Here is a 26054-nt window from a genome sequence, read left to right on the forward strand (position 1 = left end):
GGAGGGTGCTGCAAGAATGGGAGAGCAAAGGCAGAAGGCCAGATGTACAGAGGTCAACATGTCTAGAAAGAAATCAGGATGATCTAGAAATTTGGGCTTCCAAAGAATGAAAGACTAGACAGTTCAAAGATGATACATACTGGGTCTCAGTTGAGGAAAGGTCATCCCCAAAATGCCCTAGGGCACAGTACCTAATGACATGAACAGGAACAGTGTGATGGCAAAGAAATGTGCTAGAGACAAGACAAGCACATGAACACCTCAAGTGACAAAGGGGCAACTGTACTTTACAGAATTGTAGAAAACCAGGCAGGTGAGCCTGCTTTAACAAAACTGAATATTTAGAAGCAACAAAAACGATCAATGGGGCTGGAAGCTGCAAGGCTAAGGTCAGAGTACAGGATGGCCAGTTCCCATCTTGGCTGGTTGGCTTGTCCACACCCCATTTTTTAAATTCTTTCATCGCTGGGGATGAAGACTTCTATTTACCTGTGGCCCAATCTTCCTGCAGAAACTAATTCATGGCCCAAGAAGGTCTGAGATAGCTGGAACTATTTCACTCTAGATTTTTTGAGTAATGACTGAAAAAAAAATTACAGAAATGGTTCATTTTCCTTTATGACTTAGGCTGAAAATGAAAGAGCAACTTCATCCTTTCCACCCAAACCATTAAAAATCTTCATTTTCAATGCTACTTTCTTTCCCTGCTGCCGTTTTTTTTCTCCCTGTGCTGGATGGGTTCCAGCAAGGGCTTTGCATGTGCTAGGCAAGTGTTCTGCCCAGAGGAGAGCTTCTTGAGCAGCTGGACAACTCAGGACTCAGATGCTATCCAGATGCCCAGGCTCGTGGTCTGGGGCTGCCAACTAGACAACAAGGCTCCGTTTCCTTCAGAATGCCTCTAGCAGCTGGGGTCCATGATAGCTCTGTCAATTGGAAGCAATGTGGGAGCAAGGAACCTGAGTAGCTAGGAGGCCTCCATCACAGCATCCCAGGCAGAGCAGGGGAAGGGGACAGGGATACAGACGGTCCCCTGGGGAGTGGTGCAGTGCCACTGGCTCCCTGTGTACTTTTTCAGATGCTGGCATCACCACACCAAAGAAAAGCCAGTAGCTACTCTGCATACATGGGCATTCTGCTCTCCCAGGAAAAGTCCAAGGCTGCAGGCCCCGCATTGCTGCAGCTCCTAGCTACAGTGTAGCTGAGGCGGGCTGTGTGGGGGGAAGAGGCTTCAGACCCATGCCAAGCCGCCATTCACCAACCCTGGAAACTCGGAGGGCTTTGGCGAGGCTCTCAGGAGGAACCTTTCCCAGGAAGGAAATGCCCAGCAGGCCACGTGCTTCCTTCACACTCCACGATGACCCCTGCCAGACACCCCCAGGCCACCAGCTCAGAAGCACAGGTGTAAAGGGAGACCTAAGGCACTCCACTCACTTCCCAGCCATTATTTAGGTGTCAGCTCTGTTTTAGGACCATTCACGGCAGCAAAAAACAAACAAACAAAAAAAGCATGAAACACCCAAATCTTGCACTAAGTGACCAACCCCAAGTAATGGGAGCCAGCACAGGCCTGGCCTCACCTCAGCCAACAGAGGGGTGAGACATCGGCATGGTCTCTGGGCCTTGGCCTGCTCCAGTGAGAGGCACCTCTGAGGCTGGGGGCAGACCACATACCAATGCCACCCAGGCTAACTCAAAGGGAAAGCTAATCTTGAAGTATCTGAGGCACCCACACACAGTGATCTGGTGGGCGTTGCCCATGCTGGGCTGGAGCTGGTGTTGGCCTCCCCGTGAGCCACACATCCTTCCCCAGCCCCACGCACAGAAACCATTAGGCCATCTTGGCCCTCTTCCTCCTTCACTGGTTTAGAGTCAAGCTTTCCTTCTGGCCCTAACTCTGTTCCTTCTTCACCACCTCTGAGGACGAAGCAGTGAGCCCAGGAGGGTGAGCTGGGAGCTAAGGCCATGCTGAGGAAGAGGATGCTCTGCCTGCTGTTGCCTTTTTGTTTTGTTTTTGGAGCAGGTTCTGGGGCTTGACCTCAGAGCCTGAGCACTGACCCTCAACTTTATGCCACAGTGCCATTTCCAACTTTTTGGTGAATAATTTGAGCTAAGAGTCTTACAGACTTTCCTGTCCAAGTTGTGATCTTCAATCACAGGCAGGAGCCGCCAAGAGGTCTGGGCGGAGGAGGGCAAGTCCCGCCCACCTGGACAGTCCATGTGAAGTCTCATCTAACAAGGAAAATTAAAAAAAGAAATCATCTGACAACTTCCGCCCCCTTTCCTCAGAGGGGTGTGGGGGGGAAATCTAGAGAGAAAACGTAGGAATGGCTGGCTCTCTGTCCTAAGACAAGCAAGGCCCCTGTGCAGGAGCGGTGTGCAGGGGACAGTGCTTCCTAGGGAGGGAGGAGCATCCAAAGGACCAGGCCCACACTTGGGGAAGGGGCTGCAGCCAGCACACTTGGCATTGGCCAGTGGAGCTGGGAACCCACACCTGCTCCCCGGTCCTCCCCTCCGTTCTCCCCTCCGCCCCCAGGGCACCCAAGGGAGGGACGTGGAGAGTGACTCTTACCAGGAAGGCAGAAACGGGCATTGGTAGAAACCATGCTGGAGCCATAAAGTCGTAAGGAGTCTAGAAGAGACGCAGATGGTGAGGAAACTGAGGGAACCTACTATCAACTGCACGTCATAAAATGTCCAGAAAACCTGCGATGAGATCTACAGCAGGGGGTGTTGGGAACAGAAATCTTAAAAAAAAAAAAAAAAAAGATGGCTGGATGCTCCCAGGATGTCACAAGCTGAGGCTAGACAATCACCCAGGGCCTGGCACGTGGCCAGGACTCACTTTCTCTCCCATGCTCCTGACCTGTACTGTAGCCACACGTCGTGGGAACTCCCTCAGCACATGACCAGCTGCCTGATGACACGGGTGGAATGGCTTGGCGAAACCCCAAAGACTACCGAGCCATTAGCGGAGCGTTTGCTGTCTTAGTTTTCCAATGGGCCCTTGTAGATTTAGCTGGCTGAGCCTCTGAGGGGTAGCTAAGCTCCCCACAGTCTCCACTCAAAGGCAAGGGAAGGAATTGGGGCTTATCTGCTTCCATGTTCTCCTGGGGAGAGGTGATGTCTGCCACTCCAAAGTTTTCTTCAGCAAACTCTAACTCATGTCAATCCTTAAGAAAAATGACATGTTTATACACATCCAATCATTTCTGCTATATGTGCTCCACTTATCTGTTTTCTAAGCTTATGTGTTCTCTATTCATGGAACTATTTTTCCATCACAACAAATCCAGACAGTCTTAGTCCAGACATCAACAGTAAGGAAGTCTTCAGGAATTAACAGTTTAGGTGGATGGTTTTAGCCTACGTCCCCCAACAGATGCCAGGTCCTGAAAACTCAACCACACACTTTCTGTGCATGCCCACCTATTGTGAACAGTTTCTACTAAGCAGCCTGAACTTAAGACTTCTGTTTAGATTTTGTTCTAGATCTATGTACTCAGACCCAAGATCACTTGACTGTGTCCACATTTTCAGAAAAAAACAATATAGTTGGATTCTTACACATTAGTTCACTTATATTTTCTGTCAAAAACCTATCCGCCTGGCTGCCAGAAGATAAGATATTGTTTGAATGGAAATGTTTTCCCCAAAAGCATCTTTCCAGTGAGGAGAAATAAAATAATTTGGCAACTCTTCAAATCCCTTCCCCCTTAACACAAGATTTGTTTAAACATTATTTATTGTTTGTCTGTTTACTAAGGCACATGACGTATAGAAATACTGAGGTACAAAATGCAAATTTCTGCATAAGATTTTTTGAAATACTCATTTTGGAAAATGAAGGTGAATGTCATCTTCCAGCACATTCAGCTTTTAGCTTGTTTTTTCTTTTGGACCAGTTCAACCAGCAACTTGTACCTAGCGATACAGTCTTCCTGTGGGAAGAAAAAGAGAGAGGCAAAGAAGTTACTTTCACAAGTCTATGCTTTCCACATGGTCAGCCCTCTGTGGTCTTCTGGTTGATTTACTGTCCTTAGTACTAGGAAAAAACATGCCTGGAGTCCATTACCTTTGCCTAGAACATTTTGGAACCTTCTGGGCAAGTGTAGCTGGTCATAGGTAGGTCTGGTTAGACATTTAGGTGAACCGCAAGGTCAGCTTGAGTTGAGGTGGAGGGGCAGCAGCCTGGGGGCACTCAGTAATGATCGAGCCTTTCAGCTCACTAACTGCAACCATCACCTAAACTTTCACTACTTCATCGCACCTCCAGTCACAGCAGCCAGGCAGCCACAGCACCGTTCTCATTTGGATCTGCCTCTCCCTGGGGCTGCTGCAATCTTGCTGGGTGGCCATGGCAGCCAGGCCTTAGAATTCTTCCTCCTGCTCTTCTGGGCACCACCATAACCTCCAAAGTGAGGCCACAGAATGACTGGCCCCAGAACTCAGCTATCCGTAGTGGTCACACCTTGAGCGGGCACTGGGCATTAAGGCTGAGACCTCATCACAGGGCACTTTCTTGAGCCCGTCTGTTTTTGCTCAGACAGCACTAGCTCCATGATGCTGTAGGCCTCCTATCAGGGCCTTATGCTCTAGGGCACATGATTCATCGAGGGGCCTTGAGCAGGAAGAAATGGGTATTAGTCTTTTCCCAGATTTCAGCATGAGTCTCATCCAGTAAGGGCCCTTTCTGTATCCCCAAAGACTACTCACAGCATCAGAAATATTGGCCTTTCCTCAATAGCCACATGTGTCTGACAGCCTAGTGCAAGGAAGCAGCTGTGTGGAATCCGGCCCAGCATAGGGGTAGGAGATGGTACTCCTGTGCCCTCAGTGAGCAGCAGAGGCGTGACACCAGGGTGTCACTGAGGTGCTAGTGGAGCAACAGCCATGCTGGAGCAGGGGCCAGCAGGCAGCCCTCCTAGACCTGGTCCTTAAGTCAAAGTTTACAACACCTGTGCCACACTGCAATCCTGCAATCATTTTTGGCTAAAAAACAGGATTTCACTCCTCCAGGCAACAACTTTCCACAGAATGCACAGTTCCAGACCCTCCATTCTGAGCTGATGTCAGTTCATCACACATGTAAATGCAGTGTCCTGCCAGACAGCAGAGAAACACAGGCAAATAATTACTTTTGGCAAAGTGGCTGGAGAGGCTCGGAGAAGCTGTGCTTCCCAAGAAGATCAACTGCTAATGGTTTTTCTCCCCAGGAATTCTCAGCCTCATCATCTTAAAGTACACGCAGGGATACGCATGGCCACAAGCTAGATTTTCCAACACAGAATTTCAATTAAAAAAAGAAGCATGTAAATGAGCATCAACGTGCCCAGAGGCAACAGGGTGACAGTCACAGAGGCACTGGAGATGGGTTCCTTTGATTTCTTAGTGTTCTTGGAGTCTTGGGCTGAATGCACAGTTCAGGAAAGGCGGCTCAGGCCATGCGTGGAGAAAGGCCTGGGCTGGGCTGCTCAGCCCCTCACCTCTGCACACAGATCGCACAGCATCAAGAGGGAAGGCCGAGCCCAGGGCAAGGCTCTGCAGGACCCACCCACTCCTCCTCCTGAGGCTGCACTTGCCATGACATGCAGATGTACCAAGAACTAGAAACACAAGTCAATTATCAACAGCAAGGTTACTGAGGGCAAGGTGGGTCCTAAATGTCACTCTTGCACTAACTCATACGTAAGTTCTATCTCAGAGCTTCTGGGCAGTCCAACTTTGCTTCCTTGTAGAATGGAGGGCTGTCCTGGTAGAGTAAGTCAACCCTACACACCCCTCTGGTTATCCACCTGGAGAGAGCCCGAGGGCTTTGTGATCGTATGGACATTTTCCCGGGTGTGCAGCCCACTGCTGCCAGCTGCTGCCTTTCACAGTGAGGATGAAGAGGCTCCCAGGCCCAGGCTCTCCTAGACTTCCTCCACCTCAGATGCGCTCTCCACGTGAACAAGTACAGTGGGAATTTATATTCCATTCACTTTTTTTTTGAGAGTATATAACAACTAAACCTAGAGTATTTATCTCCTTCCCATCCACTAAGCAACTAGCACACTGATTTCCCTACTGAGGAGGAGCCAGGGGTGGAAACGAAGCGTACTACCAGCTGGTAGAAGGGCACAGGAGGGGTGGGCCAGGTGGCTGCAGCCACGCCAGTGGGGCTCCTACCCCGCTTCACGCACCTTACTCTTAGAGGGGACACATTTGGCTATTTTGTCCCAGCGGTCAGTGGCTCCCTTTGGGTACTGCTGTAATGCCAGTTCCAGGAGTTTCTGTTGATTTTGAGTCCACGCCTCCTCTGCAGCATGAGTTCTCTCTCTTTTCTGGCTCTCTTCATCACTGGATTCATTTTGTTCTGACATATCAAAGTCCTTCTGCCTCTTTCCCCTTAACTTCTCCTCTGGCTCCACCTTAGTTACCACTTCAATTAGCCTCGCTGGTTTCCTCCTCCGACGCCGGACTTCTGAGGCCACTGCCTCTTGTTCGCTGGCATCAGCTTCCTGCTCCTCATCGTCTGCCACCCCTTCTGCATCTTCTCTCTGAGTAATTATGTCATCTGGCAAGGCTGTGGCCATCTTGATGGATTTGGAATTCTGGACTATTGACTTGAGTTCAGAGAGTCTGACCATTCCTAGGAAAGAGGTCACAACACACAGGAAAGGGCAAGGTCAGCTCAGGAATGATGACCACGGGCTACCTGCTACACATCAGCAGTGTGCCAGTTATTCTGTATACATTATTGACCTTATTTTACCCATTATTCTAGAAAAACAAGTATCATCACCTTAGCTTTACAGATGTGTGTGTGTGTGTGTGTGTGTTGCTTATTAGTTTTTTCGTTGATGGCTGGTGCTTGCCACCATACCTCTACTTCTAGCTTTTGGCTAGTTAACTGGAGATAGGAATCCCATCAATTTGCCTGCTCAGGATAGTTTTGAACCATAATCCTCAGATCTCAGGCTCCTGAGTAGCCAGGATTTCAGGCATGAGACACTGGCACCCAACTGGCTTATGCCAGCTTCATTTTTAATAGTCCTCAGACTTGAAAAAGAAAACTCAGAAAGTTCCATCCAATTAATGTGATATACTGTTGGCTGTGTTAGACTAGTAATTATTTTGCAATCCAAATTATAGTTTTTTGTAAAAATCTTTTCTAAACCAATCATGGGCTTTTACTAAGAAAACAGCAATGAAACCAGGGCCCATAGCTGTTAATCCTACCTACTCAGGAGGCTGAGATCTGAGGATCACGCAGTCCAAAGCCAGCACAGGCACTAAACACCACGAGACTTATCTCTAATTAATCACTAGAAAGTGGAAGTGGCACTGTGGCTCAAGGGGTAGGGTGGTTGCCTTGAGCTGAAAAAAGCTCAGGGGCAATGCCCAGGCCCAGAGTTCAAGCCCCATAACAGATAGAAAAACAAACAAAACAAAACAAAAAAAACCTGCAATGATTACTCATTTATATCTTTAACAAATTAGTTTACTGTTTTTCAGAATTTATGGGTTAAAATCCACTCTCAAAATTTTTAATCTGTAGAAACACTTTTCTGGTCACTGCAAAACATTCTCTCTGTAGAGTATCTTTCCTTCCCCCTGCCCCCGCCAGTTCTGGGGACTCAGGACCTGAGCTCTGTCCTTATATATTTCATTTTGAACAGTGTCGCCTCCTCTCTCATTTTCTCTCTCTTTCCTCCAGACTCACCTCCTCCCCTCTAGTTGTAAAATCCACTTCCACTTCCAACATGTTTAGTATCACTGTTGAATTGGTTAACCCTTTGTCTTACCATTTTGCAGAAACATTTTTATCTTAATATCTAAAACCAAGTCTAGAACCTGGTTGCTTAATTTTTTTTTTTTCTTAATTCAAAGTACTGAGCTGGGAATGTGGCTGAGTGGTGGAGTGCTTGCCTAGCCTGCACAAAGACCTGGGTTTGAGTTCCCAGTACCACATAAACAGAAAAAGCCAGAAGTAGCACTGTGGCTTAAGTGATAGAGTGTTAGCATCGAACAAAAATTCAGTGACAGTGCCTAGGACCTGAATTGAAATCCAAAGACTGAAAAAAAAATAACTTACTTAAAATTATTTTAAAGCTATGTAATCCTAGCTACTTAGTGGGTTGAGATTAGAGAATCATAGTTCAAGGCCAGACTGGGGAGAGAAGTCCATGAGTCTCTTATGTTCATCAATATAGGTGCACGCGCGCGCACACGCGCACACGCGCACACACACACACACACACACACACACACACACACACACCGTTTACTTTATGTCACAGTGGTTATACTCTAGCTCATGAAAGAGTGTCCCTGTAATTCTACAGCAATCTGTAACCCCACAAAACCAGTGTAGCAGTATGCTATAAGTAAAAGGATAAGTGACAAAGATGCAACCTCAAGAATTCCTACTTTTCCTCAGGAAATCTCAGTGACACACATAGCACACGTGTATGTACACAGTGAAGGTACCAGGGTTCAACTCTGTATAGTAAATATCCCTTCCTTTCCCTTCTGTCACCTCCCCTTTTCTCTTCTCCCTTCATTTCTTTCTTTCCTTCCTAAAAATTAAACTGAGTGCTGGATGCCAACAGCTCACAACTTGTAAGCTTACTCTAAAGAAGCTGAGATCTGAGGACTGTGGTTCAAAGTCAGCCAGGGAGGAAAGTCTATGAGACTCTTACTCTTCCCTAAAACTAACTAACGAGCCAGAAGTAGAGCTGTGGGAAAAGCAGTTCAGGGAAAGCACCTAGGCCCTGAGCTCAAGCACCAAGATCAGCACCAAAGAACCCAATAACTCAACTCAGTAGAAATCCTAACACAGTCTTATCATTTTCCTTGTCCTACTTTGGAGACTATTACTCATGATGATAAAACAAATGGGGGCTCAGGGTCTAGAGCTCAAGTAGAACCTCAGCATGGTAGCACATACCTGTTGTTCCAGTTATTCAGAGGACTGAGTGTGGGAGTCTTTAGAAAAACAAAACAAAATAAAATCCCCCCAAACAATAATGGAGTGTATACATTATGGACTATTTTGAAGTCATTAAAATGATGCTATAGGGCTGGGAGTTTGGCCTGGTGGTAGAGTACTTGCCTAGCATGCATGAAGCCCTGTGTTTGATTCCTCAGTACCATATACACAGAAATAGCCAGAAGTGGCACTGTGGCTCAAATGGTAGGGAGCTAGCCTTGAGCACAGAGAGGCTCAGGGACAGTGTCCAGGCTCAGAGTTCAAGCCCTAGAACTGGAAAAAAACAAAACAAAACAGATGCTATAAGCCTTAGTATGTGGTGTGTAAATCATGAGCAGAATTATATTATAAAAGTATTATACACATAGGTACCAAAAAAAAGTCTTAATAGGTAACAGTGGGTCATTTTTTGAGTTTCTATTGGTGAACATTTCTTTCCATGGTCAATAGAGCAAACTTGACAAAGAAAAGGTCAAATACTTGGTGTGTCTATGTATGTGTGAGTACTGGGGCTTGGCAGTTTTGCTTGAGGCTGGTGCTATCACTTGAGTTATGCTTCCAGCCCAGGTTTTCTGTGGAAATAAAGGTTTTGTGGCTTTGTCTGCTTGGGCTAGTTCTGTACTGAGATTCTCAGATCTTGGCCTCCTGAGAAGCTTCGATTATAGGCATGAGCCACCAGTACATGGCTTCAGACCAAATACTTTCATGTTCCTATCTGTAGTAGATGGTCACTTCCACCTCCTGGACTATTAGCTAGCTCTATGTCTCTAAATTTTCCTCTTCAATGTATAATCTTAGGGCACAGTTTCAGAAATTTCCAGTATTTTAGAAAGAGCAGGTTTACGGCTTTAATGGATAGTACTTCTTAGAGAATTTTAATATACTGAACAAATAGAATGACAATTCTAAAAACTTTTTTTTCTTGAACTCAGTGCCTGGGCACTGTCCTTGAGCTTTCTCAAGGCTAGAACTCTAACATTTGAGCCACAGTACCACTGTTGGCTGTTTCTGTGTATGTGGTACTGAGGAATTGAACCCAGGGCTTCGAGCATGTTAAGTAAGTACTGTACCACTAGGCCACACTCTAGGCCCCATTATTTGACTCTTTAAAGGCTATTTGAAAATTAAGTGAGTCAGTGACTAAAATCGAATGGTATTTTAGAGAGCTGTAGGGTATTTGGATGAGGCCAGACTATCATACTAGTTCTGTGTTTTTTCCTTTCCATCTGTGAATCACTCCATGGTGGCTGCCGGGGCCACGATCTGGCAGTGAAAGGCACTTCCAGCCACAGGTGACAGTTCAGATTCCTACATGTTTCCTGTTGTCCTCATGACCCTTTTTGCATTACTCCTCCACCCGTGTCAATGCTCTAGAAAGATTCATGTCAGTCACTAGCTCAAGCCTGCAATGCCTTCTTTGCCAATGCTTGAATCCTTTCTAGGGAGAACTTTGGAGCTCTCAGTTTGCCAATTAACCTCTGGTTTGTCTGTATTACTCTCTGTGAGACCTGTTTTTTTTTTTTGTGCCAGTTCTGGGGCGTGAATTCAGGGCCTGGGCTTTCTCAAGGAGTGGGCTTCACCACTTGAGCCATAGCCCCACTTCTAGCTTTTTTCTATAGATGTGGTATCGAAGAATCAAACTCAGGTTTCTGTGCATGCCAGGCAAGCACTCTACCACTAGGCCAAACTCCCGGCCTGAGACCTGTTTTTGAGTTAGGTTGAAAAACAAATTCTTGGTTCTAAGTAGTCTCACAAAATGAGTTAATCTTGGAGGAAATAGATTTGACATAATAAATTCTCAGGAAAGCTGCTTATTCTGCAGGGTAGTGCTGGATGTGGGAAACGGTAGACAGGGAAGATGATGCAGGAACCCTGTACATGTGCATTTGTGCAATGTGCAGACTAGCTTCCTTTGTATTCCCTTCTACACGAATAGTTCGCATGATTCTTTCATCATACTAAGTACATGACCTTAGCACCAACTATACGTGCAGGGTCAGACTGTTGGTACTGCAACTCAATCCATTTGTGATAGGACCAGTAGAGTTCATTAGGCAAAAGTACCACACAACTATTTAAACAAATGATTATGAAAAGGATCAATTTTGAGAAACCATACTGGGTTACTGGGCTAACTTACCAGGGGAGCAGGTAACTGAATCCTTTAGTTGCTTGACTTTGGTCGTCACCTGTTTCAAAACATAAAAAGCAAAATCATTACTTCTCACATACCTTATACGTTAAGTGACGTGTATCATATAAGGTATTAACCAACAAGAAAACAAGCCCGGGAGATTAAATGACTTGCTCCAGAATGCCCACCTATCCAGCAATAGACTTAAGACTAAAACCCCAGATCACCTCAGTATTCCTAGTCTAGCAATAGTACTTATACACCAGGCTGACTCTTAAAACATGCTAGGAGCTGGGCACCAGTGGCTTATGCCTGTAACCTCAGCTACTCAGGAGGCTAAGATCTGTTTGAAGCCAGCCCAGGCAGAAAGGCCATGAGCCTCTTATCTCTAGTTAACTACCCCAAACCAGAAGCAGAGGTGTGGCTCAAAGTGGTACAGTGCTAGCATTGAGCACAAAAGCTCAGAGACAGCACCCAGACCCTGAGTTCAAGACTCATGATTGATTATATATATATATATATATATATATATATATATATATATATATATATATATATATATATAAAGAATCTTTTGGGCCAGAGAAATGAATTTCACAGAAATGAAGGATGTTTTCAGTAGCAGTATCCTTGTACTACCTTTGACCTTATCTTTCAAAATAAATGGTACCAAACTGTTTGACTTATTGGATAGCTTGTTTTAAAAGATTTTTTTAACAATGTCTTAAAAATCTATCTACATGTACATTACCCTTTTAAACAGATTTTTCTTTACAGACATAAATAAACAAGCTCCAAATTACAGAACATTTTTGTTATCCCACAGAACTTTTCCTCGTACCTTAAACAACTGTCTCCTTTTCCACTGTTCTGATTTCTATTGCTTACTTGAAAATTTTCTAGGGTCAAGTTTAATTGCACCACATATACAGAAAAAGCCAGAAGTGGTGCTGTGGCTCAAGTGTAGAGTGCTAGCCTTGAGAAAATTCAAGGACAGTGCCTAGCTCTGAGTTCAAAACTCCTGGACTAGCAAAAAAAAAAAAAAAAAATTGAAGTCAACCAGGCAATCGCAGCTCCTGTCTAAAATCCTAGCTACTCAGGAAGTTGAGCTATCAGAATTAAGATTTGAAGCCAGCCCAGGCAGGAAATTCTATGAAACTATTATCTCCAATTAAACACTACAAAGCCAGAAGTGGAGCTGTGGCTCAAGTGGTAGGTTATTCACAAGCACAAAAAAGTTCACGTACAGTAACCACTCCCTGAGTTCAAGCCCCAGGCCTGACACCAAAAATAAAACAAACAAAAAAAAAAATCAATTGCCCGAGGGCATTTATCAAATAAAGATCAAATGACATCCTTTCCTTTACTCACAGTGTTAATTTTGTTAAAGTTGTATTTCATTCTACACAGAAGTTAATCTGTTATACTTTTAAAAAACATCTTTTCTGACTTAGAAAAAATCATATTAAGTGAAGTAAACCAGACTCAAAGGAACATAGGCCTGATAGTCTCCCTTATTTGTCATAATCAGTAGAAACGTTGGGCTCTTCTAGCAGAGATTTACAATAGAACAAAATCTAGAGACATTAGGCCAAATAGTATGACACTAAATGTAAGGACCTCCTGGAAAAGGAAATAAAAGCCATATAATGAGTGACTGTTGTCCTTAATGTACTATGTTATTGCTCATCTCTTTTGCCATCCCTTGGTTATCTCATATTGTTATATTTCACCTTGTTATCTGATATATATGCTTAATTGATTATTTGAAATTGGATAGGGAAGGGGGGAAATCAAGATAAGTGGGGGGAGGGGGGAGGGAAATGGGGACCATGTCATAAGAAAGGGTATCAATGTTTGTGAAGTTATGCACCTTCTATCTGGTGAATATAATGCAACCCTTCTATTAATCACAATAAAAAATAAAAATAAAAAAATATCTTTTCCATGAATATGTGTATGTATATCACACACTCACACATATATGTACATAAGCACATTTGTATTTTTGGTGACCCAAGTGTTTGAACTCAGAGCCTTGTGCTTGCTTAGGCATGTCTCTATCATTTGAGCCATGCCCACAACCCAGGTCTATTTTTGAGCATATTTCATTGTATTAATACAATTGAAGAGTCAAGCCTCAGAAAGTGTCACTGTTGGTTCCAAGTTTGCCAGATCTAGTATTCCATCTTGGTCTTATTTTTTATTAGCTGGGCAACTTTGAGCCATTCCCTACCTTTTCTGTGTGTCATGCATTACCTTCTCTACCACAACCACTTGACTTGTAGGAATGTTTAAGATAAAATAAGTGCTTGTCATGGTAAGACTCAGTAAATATTACCTATTATAATCAAAACAAATCATTTCTTTTCTACTCACATAAAGGACAAAATTAGAGAAAATATTTAAAGCTGCCTTTAAAGTACTGCAATTTAATCCTAGACCTCTTTCTAGCAGATGACACTACTTTGCATGTATTAGTAACAAACTCAAATAATCCAGGATGAGTTTCCTTGACTTCCAAATTTTCCATTTGAAAATTTGATTACAGTACTATAATATTCCCTTCTTTTAACCCAAATCAAGAAAGAAAAGGATCTTCCTTCCTCTTACTATTTGGATCCTCACAAAACCAAGTTTTACCAATTTCCTTGTTCTAGCTTTATGTTCTTTCTATCACATACTATACCAGACCTTGAAACCTGACTCAAGCGGGCTTTCCTCTAATAAATTTCCCTCAATTTTATTTTTTCCATTCCATTTAGATTTCATGAGTATATGCTTAGTTTTCCCTCTTGTTCTTTGAATGTTCCTTCACTGGTTTCTTCTAAATACTCACTTATTCCCTGGGATCTTTAATCACTACTTTAAATATTACTGTATTAGTCTATAGTAATTGTACAAAATAGAGGAAATTATTAACTTGTATCTCTGGCCCTGCCCTCTCTGGTGGAGTGCCAGTCTCACAGAAACTGATTTCTAAAAAGGAATTCATATGTGGAATAATCCTACTGTGTAGCAGGTAGTAGCCTGAATAAGGTGTGTATCCATGTATGTGCACGTACCTATTTCTCACAGCAGCAACATTAGGTAGGTATATAATCCATTTAAGAAGCTGTGAGTTCCAAAGAGACTGCTGTCCAAGTTAAAAGGCTTGTGAGAAGATGAATCTAGGCAAGTAGGGATCTAAGGCTGTTGCTCAATTACACAAGCCATGTATCACATATGTTACCTTTTCAAACCAATCTCTTGCCTGGCTCGTTGGCTCATGCCTGTAATCCTAGCTGCTCAGGATGCTGAGATCTGAGGATTGCAGTTTAAAGCCAGCCTGGACCTAAAAAGACTTATCTCCAATTAATCTCTATTTTTGAAATCATCTATTCTTGAAAACAGTTGTTGAATGTCAGAACAACAACAACAACAAAAAATACCCAGTATAATAATGTATCTTATAGGAATGCCCTAATATTTAAATTTAACATTTAAATTTAAATGATGAAACACTAGGTTTCTTTATTAAAATGGAGAGAAGAAAAACTGTATTAACTACCATATAATGTACAGCAGAACTCCAAGCAGGCCAGTGGAGAAACTAAGTAGTTTAGTCCCACAACTCTACCTTTCTCCTTCAAACAGGAAATCAGGTGGCCTACGCCAATCACTCATATTCTTGAAACTAGACTTTAAATACTACTGTGTATGTGTATCCACTAACATTCAGTAGTTGCTTACACTATCGTAAATTTTATATCACAATGGGTAGGGACTCATCTAGCAAGAAGACAGCATTAATTTCCTTTCTTTGAAGATTCACATCTTTGAAGCCTGTGAGTTTGTGAGTAAGGGAGAAAGAGTGATGAGATCAAGCTCAAACACAAGACAATTATGACCACAGAAAGCTGGGAAGTATTCAGAGAGAATAAAGATGAAAAACCAAACAGACATTCTTCTTCTTTTCAAAATCTTGGGTAAGGTTTCTGACTGTAATAGTAATGAAATATATTTGCCATAATCGAAAGTATATTTAGTTATGGCTACATTACAAAGCTTCTTTTTGACTGAAAAATCCATTTGATTTTGAAGCAACCATTATAACATATATAATTTCCCCAGTAGGTATTGTTCTCTATCTCCATGCTCACTGTGGCTAACATAAAACTATATTTTGTTATCTTCCCTTCTCTTCACTGGCCTAACAGGCTGCTTCTACACATCCCTTCCCTCACACAAGGGCATTAAGGTAATTAGAAAAGTCTGCTAAGTCTAGTCACCTGTCTTTTGTCTTGCTGACGACCTAGGCCTTTTCTAAACAAGCAGAAAATCTCCAATCAGTCTGTTATCACAACCAGAATGCAGAAGATTAGTGACTATGGAGAGAAGTAGAATCCTTTCAGGCAAGAGAACAGTATTACTTCACAAGCAAGAAATCTGAGGCTCCCTGACCCTAATTTAGAAAACCTGCAGTTAATAATCATATTCAAGTTGGTTTTACATGCCAGATAGTTTTTCCTCTGTTGTTACCATCTGAGTGTCCTCAGTGGTTACTAAAATTGTTTGCCAAAAAGTATGTATTAATATTTAAAATACTTAACCCATAATAAAATAGATCATAAGGATAGAGTTAAAATACACTTTATGTCAAAAAAATTTAAAGCTGTAACATTGCCTGAATTTACTCAAAACAGAAGTTAGCAATTAAACTCACCTAATTATGACAAAGAATATATTTAATTCCTTTTCTAATTGAGAAACAGTACAGTTTTTCACTACTCTGTCAACCCAAATCTAGATCTCACCACTTTCACCTCTCCCCCTAAAAGGTCAATTGTTTCTGCAAGGAAAGGGAAGCAAGCCTGAAGCTACAAATTTAGCAGGCAACCCAGGTCAAAGAACAGCTGTGCAGAGTTGGGACAAACTGGTCAGTTTGCAGAAGTGAAAGGAAACACCATGCCAGCAACTGAGCCTGTTTTTTCTTTTTTCTTCATAATCAAATACTTAATGAAAACAAATCTAATTAACACCATACGTCAAAAAGATGAAGAAGAGAGCTTTTAAAGTGTGATAAATTTTCACGGAGCATTTTACAAAGGAAACTGCTAGTGAAGAAATATTCTAGTAAAAAAACCGCTATTTCAGCTGCTTCACATGCCTCACAAATCATATTCCTGTGTGTTTTAAAACGAGTTAGCTAACTCTTCAGATGCCAGTTCTTTTTGGAAGAGCATGGCTCTTCACCTCTCTTCCACTCCCTTCCTCTTTCTCCTCTCTGGACCTAGAATGCATAGTGTCAAATGCATTAAGACAAATAATCACGTAGACAAAAGTTACAAAGACATTTTTTGATGCTGTAAGAGTTTAGGTCTATTAACTATTTCCAAGGCACTCTGATATATAAACAGAACAAGTACACGTGGTCTCTCCCACAAAAAGTCATGACTGCCACCTTCCTCAGGGGGGTCTCGGGAGCAAAGTCGCACATGGATTCTTTTTTGCACCAAGACTATTCTTCAAAGTACAGACATCTAGATCAAAGAGGCTCTGTTAGTTCTAGTATGTATATTCTCAGCATTTTTTTCAAACATTCATCTCCTCTTGGAAAACAGGCAGAAATTTAAACAAATTTTAATGAGAAATTGGATACAACTTTTACTAAATCTGCATTTGGCATTAACCACAGCATCTCGAAGAAATATAAAAAGTTAAAAGTATTTTTTAACTTCAAAGGAGACACTATATACTATATTCTCTATACAACTGGAGAAAAAGTTCTAAGCCTTGTATACTAATGTTTTATATACTGTTAGGAATTATTTTTAATTAATCATTATATTATTTGCAGCTGTAGAGTTAAAAGGCATTATATTTGAAATGCCATAACCATGTAATATGGTTACATGGTATTACTGATAAGCCACTATTAACTTTTACAAGCAACTTAAAAATGAGAAAATAAAATGCATATTCCAGCAACACTTGTCGTGGAAGATGTCCTTGTGCTTCTCCAGTCACTCAGAGTGACTAGGGTCCTCAAGAATAGCAAAGACATTTTGTGACCAGATAGAATTGCTGTTTCCTCCAGAATTATACTTCAACTTTGAAGTGAATATGTTGCAAAATATCTCCTAAGAACGTAAATAAAAGTCTTGTGAGGTTTTTTTCCCCCCCTTTATTATTTTGGTGCTTAAGATTGAACCAAGATTCAGGTACATTCTAAACAAGTAGACTATCACTTAGCTATACCCCAATGCAAAATAACTGTGTGTGCGTGGGCGTGTGTGCGTATTGCATGTATGCCAATACTGGGGCTTAAACTCAGCACTTAGGTGCTGTCCTTCAGCTTTTTCACTCAAGGCTGGCACTGTACCACCTGAGCCACAGTTCCACTTTCCAGTATTTCTGCCTGTGCTGGGGTTGAACCTTAGATCTCAGTCTCCTGACTAGATAGGATCACAGGCATGAGCCACAGCCATTGGCTGGTAGTTTTTTAGTAAGATTTTTTTTAGGTGGGGGGGGCATGTATGGAAGCAGACTGTGATGTTGACTCAGGGCCTTGGGCGTGATTGAGCCATACCTTCCAACCTAAATGTGATTTTTTTTTTAATTGAAGAATTTATTAACATTGATTTTTACATCATATTTCAAATGACAAGTTAAACAAGTGTTCAAGAAGGGAATCTCTATATACAATCACTGGGACTTAGTTTTTAGAACTTAATCCAAATTAGGCTAAGTGTTTGTATGTCAGAGACTAAATGTGATTTTTTAAAAAAGGACCTATACAATAACAACAATGTTCATACATGTTATTAAATATTAAAGTAGTTTCTAGCCCACAAGAAACCTTGATAATATATTTGTGTTTATTTCTTTTTTTTCTTCTCTTTTCTTTCTTTCCTTTTTGGGGGGGGGCAGTCCTAGGCTTGAGTTCAGGGCCTGAGCACTGTGCTTAAGACTTTCTCAAGGCTAAAGCTCTACCACTTGAGCCTCAGCATTACTTCTGGCAGCACCACTTCTGGCATTTTCTATGTATGTGGTACCAAGGAATCGAACCCGGGTCTTCGTGCATGCTAGGCAGCACTCTACCACTAGGCCAAGCTCCCGGCCCTTGTGTTCAGTAAATCTGAAAGCATCTAAATTTAGAAATAAAGAAAGTAACTCACACTTGAAAAATTTTTGTTGTTATTGTTGTTTGGGTAGCTGTAAACACAGCTAATGACTACTAAACGTTGTCATTTGGCAGGTTTAAAAAAAAAATGTTGTGTCCATTTTCCAAACACAGCTAAAGGCATAATAACAGAATGAAACGGGAGGATTAATTTAAATCTTTCAGAGCCCTTAACAATGTCTGAACTGGGGAGTGGGGGGGAGGGTAATGGGGACCAAGACATGTGAAAGGGTATCAATGTATGTGAAATAATGCACCTTCTATCTGGCAAATATCATGTAACCCTTTTATTAATTACAATAAAAATATTTTTTTAAAAAAGAATGTCTGAACTACTGGATATATTGTAAGTAAATTTAGTAAATAACATTTACTATTTTTTAAGAAAGTAACAGGCAGGCACCCAGTAGATCATGCCAATAAATCCTAGCTACTCAGGAGGCTGAGATCTGAGGCTCTCAGTTGGAAGTCAGCCCATGTAGAAAAGTCTGAGTCTCTTATTTTCAATTAACCACTAAAATGCTCAGGGAAACCGGGCACCCATGTAATCCTAGGAGGCTCAGATCTGAGGGTCACGGTTCAAAACCAGCCAGAGCACGCAAGTCCATGAGACTCTCATCTCCAATTAAGCCCCAGAAAACCAGAAGTATCACTGTGGCTCACATGGTAGAGTGCTAGCCTTGAGCTGAAGACCTCAGGGACAATGCACAGGCCCAATGTTTAAGCTCCAAGACTGACAGTATAAGGGAAAAAAAAAAAAAAAAAGCTCAGGTAGAGTCTGGTGGTTAGTTGCTCACACCTATAAACCTAGCTCCTCAGAAGGCTGAGATCTGAGGATCGCAGTTTGAAGTCAGCCCAGGCAGAAAAATCTGTGACTCTTATCTCCAATAAACTACTCTGAAAGAGCTGGAAGAGGTGCTGTGGCTCAAGTGGTAGAGCACTAGCCTTGAGTCCAAAGAGGCTCAGGAACAGGCCCAGGCCTCCTGGCCCTAAATGTAAGCCTCAGAGTCGGGGGGGAGGGGGAGGAGCAGTTCAAGGAGTTCAAACCCTAGGGACAGACAGGCAGAAGACAGACACACAAACAATTAGGTAAATGATGCAAGTAAGAGTGTTTCAATTGAACATTTGCTAAATGCTTAGAACATGCTATGTTGGTACCTTTTAAAATGTTATCTGATGTAAACTTCCTGAATAAAGCATTTAAAGCATTAAGTCAAAACTTCTCCAGGTAAATATTTGGTTTTCTAAATGTTAAATATGACCATTCACACACATATAATACATATGAATGACCATATGGAAGTATACAGTAGTCATTGTATATAAGAAAATACACACATATGCAAACTTGTCAAAATGAACGTTTCGTATCATCCTTGAAATAAAGCGGCAAACATTTGCAATATGGGAATAGTACTCATTTAATTAATCCAAACCACCTGTCTAAATACACTGACAATCTATACGTCAATGCTAAAAAGATCCAGCTGAAATACATCTCCTCTAACTTCTGCTGTTTGAAAACTGTCTTTTCCACAATTAAAGGGTCACTATACACATAAAACTTGGCATTGTTTTTCTGTGACTATGTTTCAGTAGCGTTAGTCTGCAAACACTACAGTTCCTCACACAGCTGTTAATTGTGGAAGAGGGGACTGATTCACATATGCTTCTTGCTTATTTCATTAATGGTTCACTTCCTGGTTCTCAAAGAATTAAAGCCTTTCTCCAAAGATAGTGAAGGACCCATCTATGTCTACCTCCTACATAGTTGGCTTGTCACTCTCCATACAATGCAAATCTGAGTGAACTCACATCTGTTACAGATCGACCTAATTCGTGGGCAATCTTTTCCCATCGACCTGGGGTCCCTCCTGGGAACTTAACCATACTTCTTGTCAATTGGCTGAGGTCCTCTTCTGTCCATTCAGGTGCCTGTAAAACATTAAAGAGAATGAAGGCAATTGAAAGGATGGTTGCTAAAACATTTCACAAACCTGTGAAACAACTGGCAAAACCCAACAATACTAAAATGTATGTAAAAGTTAGGGTAAAGGCTCGATTTGCACACTTAGGATCAGAAGATAAAACACTAGTAGCTCTTTTTTTTTTTTTTGGCCAATCCTGGGACTTGAACTCAGGGCCTGGGCACTGTCCTTGGGCACTTTTTGGTTAGGCTAGCGCTCTGACACTTGAGCCACAGCATCATTTCCCACTTTTTTTCCATGTATGTGGTACCAAAGAATTGACTCCAGGGCTTCTTGCATGCACTCTACCACAGGCTAAGCTATTAGCCTTTTAAAGGTATCCTATGTGTACCGAATAAAAATATTTTAGAAAAAATCATTTTATATTAAACGAAGAAACCATGATCAAAATCTACATAATGAATTCTTGCTACTAAATGCAGTGCTGCTCTCAAATGCCTTTATATGACTATTAAATTTTTGTTGTTTGCGTTAGTCCTAGGCTAAACTCATAGGTGGGCACTGTCTGAGCTTTCTGCTCAAAGCCAGCGATCCACCATTTGAGACATAGCCTAGGTACTACCCTAAACTCAGGAGGGTGATATCTGAGATGATGGTTTGAAGCCAGGCTGGGAAGAAAAGTACGTGAGATTTTTATACCCAATTATCCACCAATACTCTAGAGGTGGAGCTGTGGCTCAAGTGGTAGAGTGCTAACTTTGAACACAAAAGTTTAGGGTAGTACCTAGGCCCTGAATTCAAACCTCAGAGCTGATACACACAAAAAAGGAAAAAGGAGAGAAAGAGTGGTGGAGGTTGAGAGGAGGAGAGCAAGAAACAAAAATCATATCATTGTGAATAAAAATATGATTAAGTAAATAATGGTTCAGAATCAGAACTGAAAGATGTCTTGTTCATTCTATATGAGTAGTTAATTTTAAAGATAAGTTTAACTTATCAAATGATAGTATTTTATAAAACTGAGGAACAATCAGTTTTGTGATCAGACCTACATCATTCAGTATATGAAAAGCAGTATTTTATTTTTCAGTGATTTTTGTAAAAGTTGACCAAATTATCACTACATAAAACACCTTCAAAGACTACAAAACACATAAATTCTAAAAGCAACCATGTTTTTTTAGTTTACTGCAGCATTACCAGTGACCAAAAATAAAACTAATAAGCAAAGAAAAACACTTAGAACAAGAAAAAAGATGTGCCTATTACTTGATGCTACATTTTAGCACTAAGCTATCTCCACCAGAAGCAGTACTTACATTCATATTAAACAATGTTCAAAAAACCATCAGAGACTGAAGAAGCCAACCTTACTTTCCTTTGATTAGAAAGACATAGAAAGCAAGAAAGAATAAGAGAAGGGAAAGTGTGAGAGTGGAGGGAAGGAAAGGAGGGAAGAAAGGAGGGAGATAAAGAGAAGGAAAAGAGGGAAAGAAAGGAGAGGAAAAGGAAGGGAAGTGGAGTGGAAAGAAATCCTTGAAATAAATACCTTTTCTAATCACCATTTCTGATAATGAACAGGCATACATCAGGCAGTTTGCATTACAGAACCATCAGCAAAGAACAACAGTCAGAGGTGAGTGACCCCAGGGACTATCTCCACAGCTACAGCAAAGCTTCTCCCTGACACTAATCCTCCCTGTCATTCTCCCACAGTGCTCTAACCACACTGACATCCGCCTGCTTCACTGCAAGCTTAGGGGCCCTTTACTGACTTTTTACTGTCTTCCCCAATCAATGGTTCAAGCGTGCTCTTTTCACCATGTCCAAATGGCAGCTTCACTCATAATCAAAGTGCACTGCCCCTGTTAAAGGGCTTTCCGAAAGGCTCTCCCATTTGCATTCATTTGCAAAGCAAACTACTTTTATTCACTTTGTTCTGCTATCAAGAATGTTCCTTGAAGCAGATAAATTGGCATAAATACAACCTGCCACTTAAGAGTCAGTAAATAATAGCCAATAGTAGGGAGGATTTTATCAATCATTCTATTTTGTATCCACTAAGAGCTGAAAGCCTCAAACATATTCATCATGATGTACAGCCCCTACAATACATGCATAAATTCACGTACATAAAAAGTGAATTTAGGGTTTGTGCAGAATTTCTTTGATATTTAATGAATATCAGAAATCTAATGATTTAGATTTAAAATCTGATGATTTAAAATTTACAGTTTTTTCTTATTTAAGGAAAAGTGTTATTTTAATTCAGATACCATTTAGGAACACAATTAGATTTTCAAGTAAATGATTTTCTTCTTTGCTAAAAGCCAAAGTTTTAATAAACAAGCTTACAAATTAGTTTCAAGGATGCCAAAGAGTTAAGTTCTGAGTAGAATTTAAATATAAATCCATAAATACTACCATGACATGCATTAGGTTGAAAGTGCATGATATATACACTGACACAGTATTAAAATCATATGATGTATTGATGTAGTTTTGCACTAAATGAAATTATCTAATTTTTGCAGTAGTTGTAACAAACACATCTTGGAGTAAACACAATTGGCTAAAATGATGAAAACACAAATCACCCTTTCACACAGAAAATCAGTTCAATAGCAAGCATTAGGAAACCAGGCAATCTTAATTTCTTGTTAATGAGTCTAAAAGTAAAATATCAGTATTTGTTCTGGGAAGGAAACATTTTAAATAAATACTTGGATTGATTTTTCCAAAAAACCACCTACTGGTAGGACAAATTTCCCCATTAGTTTCAGTTATTTCATGGCCATAATTTTTATTATTAATACTTCAGTAATAAGCTAGAGCCATCATCTGAAATCTCAAAGAAGCCTTTTACCAATTCATTATTCTCTGTCTGCAGCTGTAAGGCACTTTGGTGAATGTGTAATTCCTCGGCAATAGTTAGTTGGGTCTTTAGAAGCAGCAACTGTGATTCAGCTACTACAGCAGCCATGAGGGTGGCCACGGTGTGAATGTATTCTCCCTGTTCTAATCTGAAGCCAACAGTAGCTGTGAAAGTCAAATGAATGCATAAGCATACTGCTTTGCCACTTAAAACCATGTGTGTCCAATATTACTGAAACGCTGGGCCAAAAATTCATCTCTACAGTGAAGTAATGGAAGATACCACATGGTGTGGGGACAGCTGTTGTGACTACACAAGCATTGCAATTTTGCATCAGAAAAGCCCTGCTCTGGGAATAAATATCCATTCTGAATAAAAAATAAAAGGGAAGTTTTCAAATTATTCAATATTTTTATGTAATGACTCCCAAATATATCTCCTACAGTAAAAGTGGATAGAAAATTTAAATTGTATTACCAAATAATGTTTCCATGGGGCAAATATTTGTCATAAAATCTGCTATGTTCAAAGACTTGGTGCCTTTGAAATTATTTAATATTCTTAGGTTATAGGGATTTGAAGCTGTGGGGAAAAGTCATGCATTATGTTTATATACCCTACATGCTTGTTTCTTCTCACAGATTCAGACCATAAAATGTTTATTACAAAATATTATGCAAAAATTACAGCAAAAAATTACAGTGGCTGAAAAAATTACAGCAAGTTACAAAAAATATACTTGTCACTATGTTTTCATATTTTAATACCTAATGAGAAAATTCCTAATGAGAAATATTTTCATTCAAATGACCTAATTATCATTATTAATGTAACTGCAGAACTTAAAAATTTCTACATTTTTAGATTTAGTTTATATAGTACCATTAAGTCAAAAAATTGGATGCATAGCTAATATGCAGGAATGGTATAATACTATTATCTGCTACATTTGAAGTCCGATGTTTTATATACAATTTCCATTTAAAAATGTGTATTTAGGGCTGGGAGTTTGGCCTAGTGGTAGAGTGCTTACCTAGCATGCACGAAGGCCCAGGTTCGATTCCTTGGTACCATATACATAGAAAAAAGCTGGAAGTGGTGCTAAAGCTCAAGTGGTAGAGCTCTAGCATTGAGGAAGTCCAAGGACAGTGCTCAGGCCCTGAGATCAAGCCCAGGACTGGTAAAAAAAAAATGTATATTTAGCTTTCCCCTACCCAATTTCCTTTTCCAAATTAAGTTCAATATAGGACTTTTAAGCAATGTCAATTCACTGTAGACAAGTAGGTTAACAATAAAATTAAAAACAAATCACCACAAATATCTTCAATCTTATGAAGAGAAGCTCCTTTTTTTGTTTTTTGTTTTTATTGTAATTAGTAAAAGGGTTACATGATATTTGCCAGATAGAAGGTGCATTAATTCACATACATTGATACCCTTTCACATGGAGAAGCTCTTTCGTTGAGGCCTCTCTTCCTGCCTTTTTATGTTCAGGGGAAATCTTTGGTGTCTCTTCTTGTTCTAGGAATATCCTCTTAAAACAATTCCAGAATTCATTAGGGTCCCACCCTGTGACTTCATTAATTTAGTCTTTATTACCTTCTAATAGGCCTCTCTGTAAATACAGTCACTCTGGGAGTTAGTGCTTCAACATGTGAATCTGAGGGGACATAAGTTAGTCGAATAGGGAGGGAACAAAAAGAAAAGCTGAAATCAAAGCCCACAACTTAGCCCAAGAACAACAAGAAATTTACTGGGAGAATTTATACAACAAATAGAAAAAGAACTCGCTTTTGTGCCTCTATATAATACTAGTTCTCAATTAACAGAACATATGATGAAATATACCAGCTGTCAAGGCTTTCCTGCCCATAATACTGAAAATTGCATCATAACGATAGGAGTTGCTGAACATAACCACAACTTAACTTCCCTCAACCACAACTACTGTCTTCACTAAATTCCCCACAGCCACTGTACTCACTGTCTGAAAATACCTCTAGTGGTCATGGACATGGACTCACTGAGTAATGAAATGAAATTAGGTCTTTGGCACTTATAAATTACCTCGATAAAATGGACCCTATGGATCTACCCTCCCCCATGAAAATGGTTAACATGCCCCATGTAACTTAAAACAGGGCCTTCAATAAATGATTGAAACCCTTTAGACAAGACCTATTTAGAAAAGGGGTGATTATCCTCACCGCTAGTCCATTAACAGCCCAATTTGGCCAGCACTTATACTTGGGAAGAATGAATGGTATCTTACCGTGGATTACTTCAACCTTGATACCATGGACTTCATTAAAGAGTCACACTCCGTATTATTGAAATTACTGACTAAATAGCAATTGGTAAATATTTTGCTATTATAGATTTGGCAAGCCTGTTCAGTGTATTTCAAGCCTTGTGATGCTTCAACTCTAAAGGGGTGTAAAACATTTTTACCCAGCTACCATGGTCTTCCCAATAGCCTTGCCATAAAAAATCCTTGAGGACAAGAGCTTTATTTAACTATACTCTCCTCCCCCCTCAGAGCACAGGTACGACATTACGCTGACAATCTCCCCTTCGGAGGCTTCTTGACTTGTTTAGGACAAACACAAAGGAACCTACACAAAGGAAAGGGCCACTACTTCCTACATAGTACAAAGCTTGCCACCTTGCTTAAACTTCTGAAAATTATTCAGTAAACAAGGCCCCCAAGACATTGTTATGAAAGAGCTATTGACCCTGTTATGATCCACCACTTCTTTTTAGGCTCTTTTGAGTCCTAGAGAAAACAAGTTCCTCATTTATAGGTTGTTATTAAGTCCATTTATGCTGTTACTTTCAAAATGGTGTCTCAACTAACAAAGGGCTTTAGAATCCCTCCACATCGAAAAACATCCACATTTAAAATTTTAAATGTCCTCTGAGACTGCTTCACTGTATAGCTTTCAGCAACCTTCTCTTAGTGTTAGAAACTTGTCTACCAT

General features: G+C 40.8%; 1 protein-coding gene across 1 annotated transcript in view; it reads right to left on the reverse strand.

The window, feature by feature from the left end:
- Positions 1–3724: 3724 nt before the first annotated feature.
- Positions 3725–26054, reverse strand: part of Dnajc1 (DnaJ heat shock protein family (Hsp40) member C1) — a 106203-nt gene continuing 83873 nt past the window's right edge. The window contains exons 9-12 of the mRNA XM_090319015.1: positions 20086–20205; positions 11112–11160; positions 6180–6628; positions 3725–3938 (exon numbers count right to left, since the gene is read on the reverse strand). Of these exons, the coding sequence (XP_090175141.1) occupies positions 3870–3938; positions 6180–6628; positions 11112–11160; positions 20086–20205 (687 nt within the window). The 3' untranslated portion in view covers positions 3725–3869. The remainder of the gene's footprint in view (positions 3939–6179; positions 6629–11111; positions 11161–20085; positions 20206–26054) is intronic.

Source organism: Megascapheus bottae, chromosome 26 (genome assembly GCF_031878675.1).
Source record: "Megascapheus bottae isolate mThoBot1 chromosome 26, mThoBot2.hap1, whole genome shotgun sequence".
In the NCBI taxonomy this organism is placed as follows: Eukaryota; Metazoa; Chordata; class Mammalia; order Rodentia; family Geomyidae; genus Megascapheus; species Megascapheus bottae.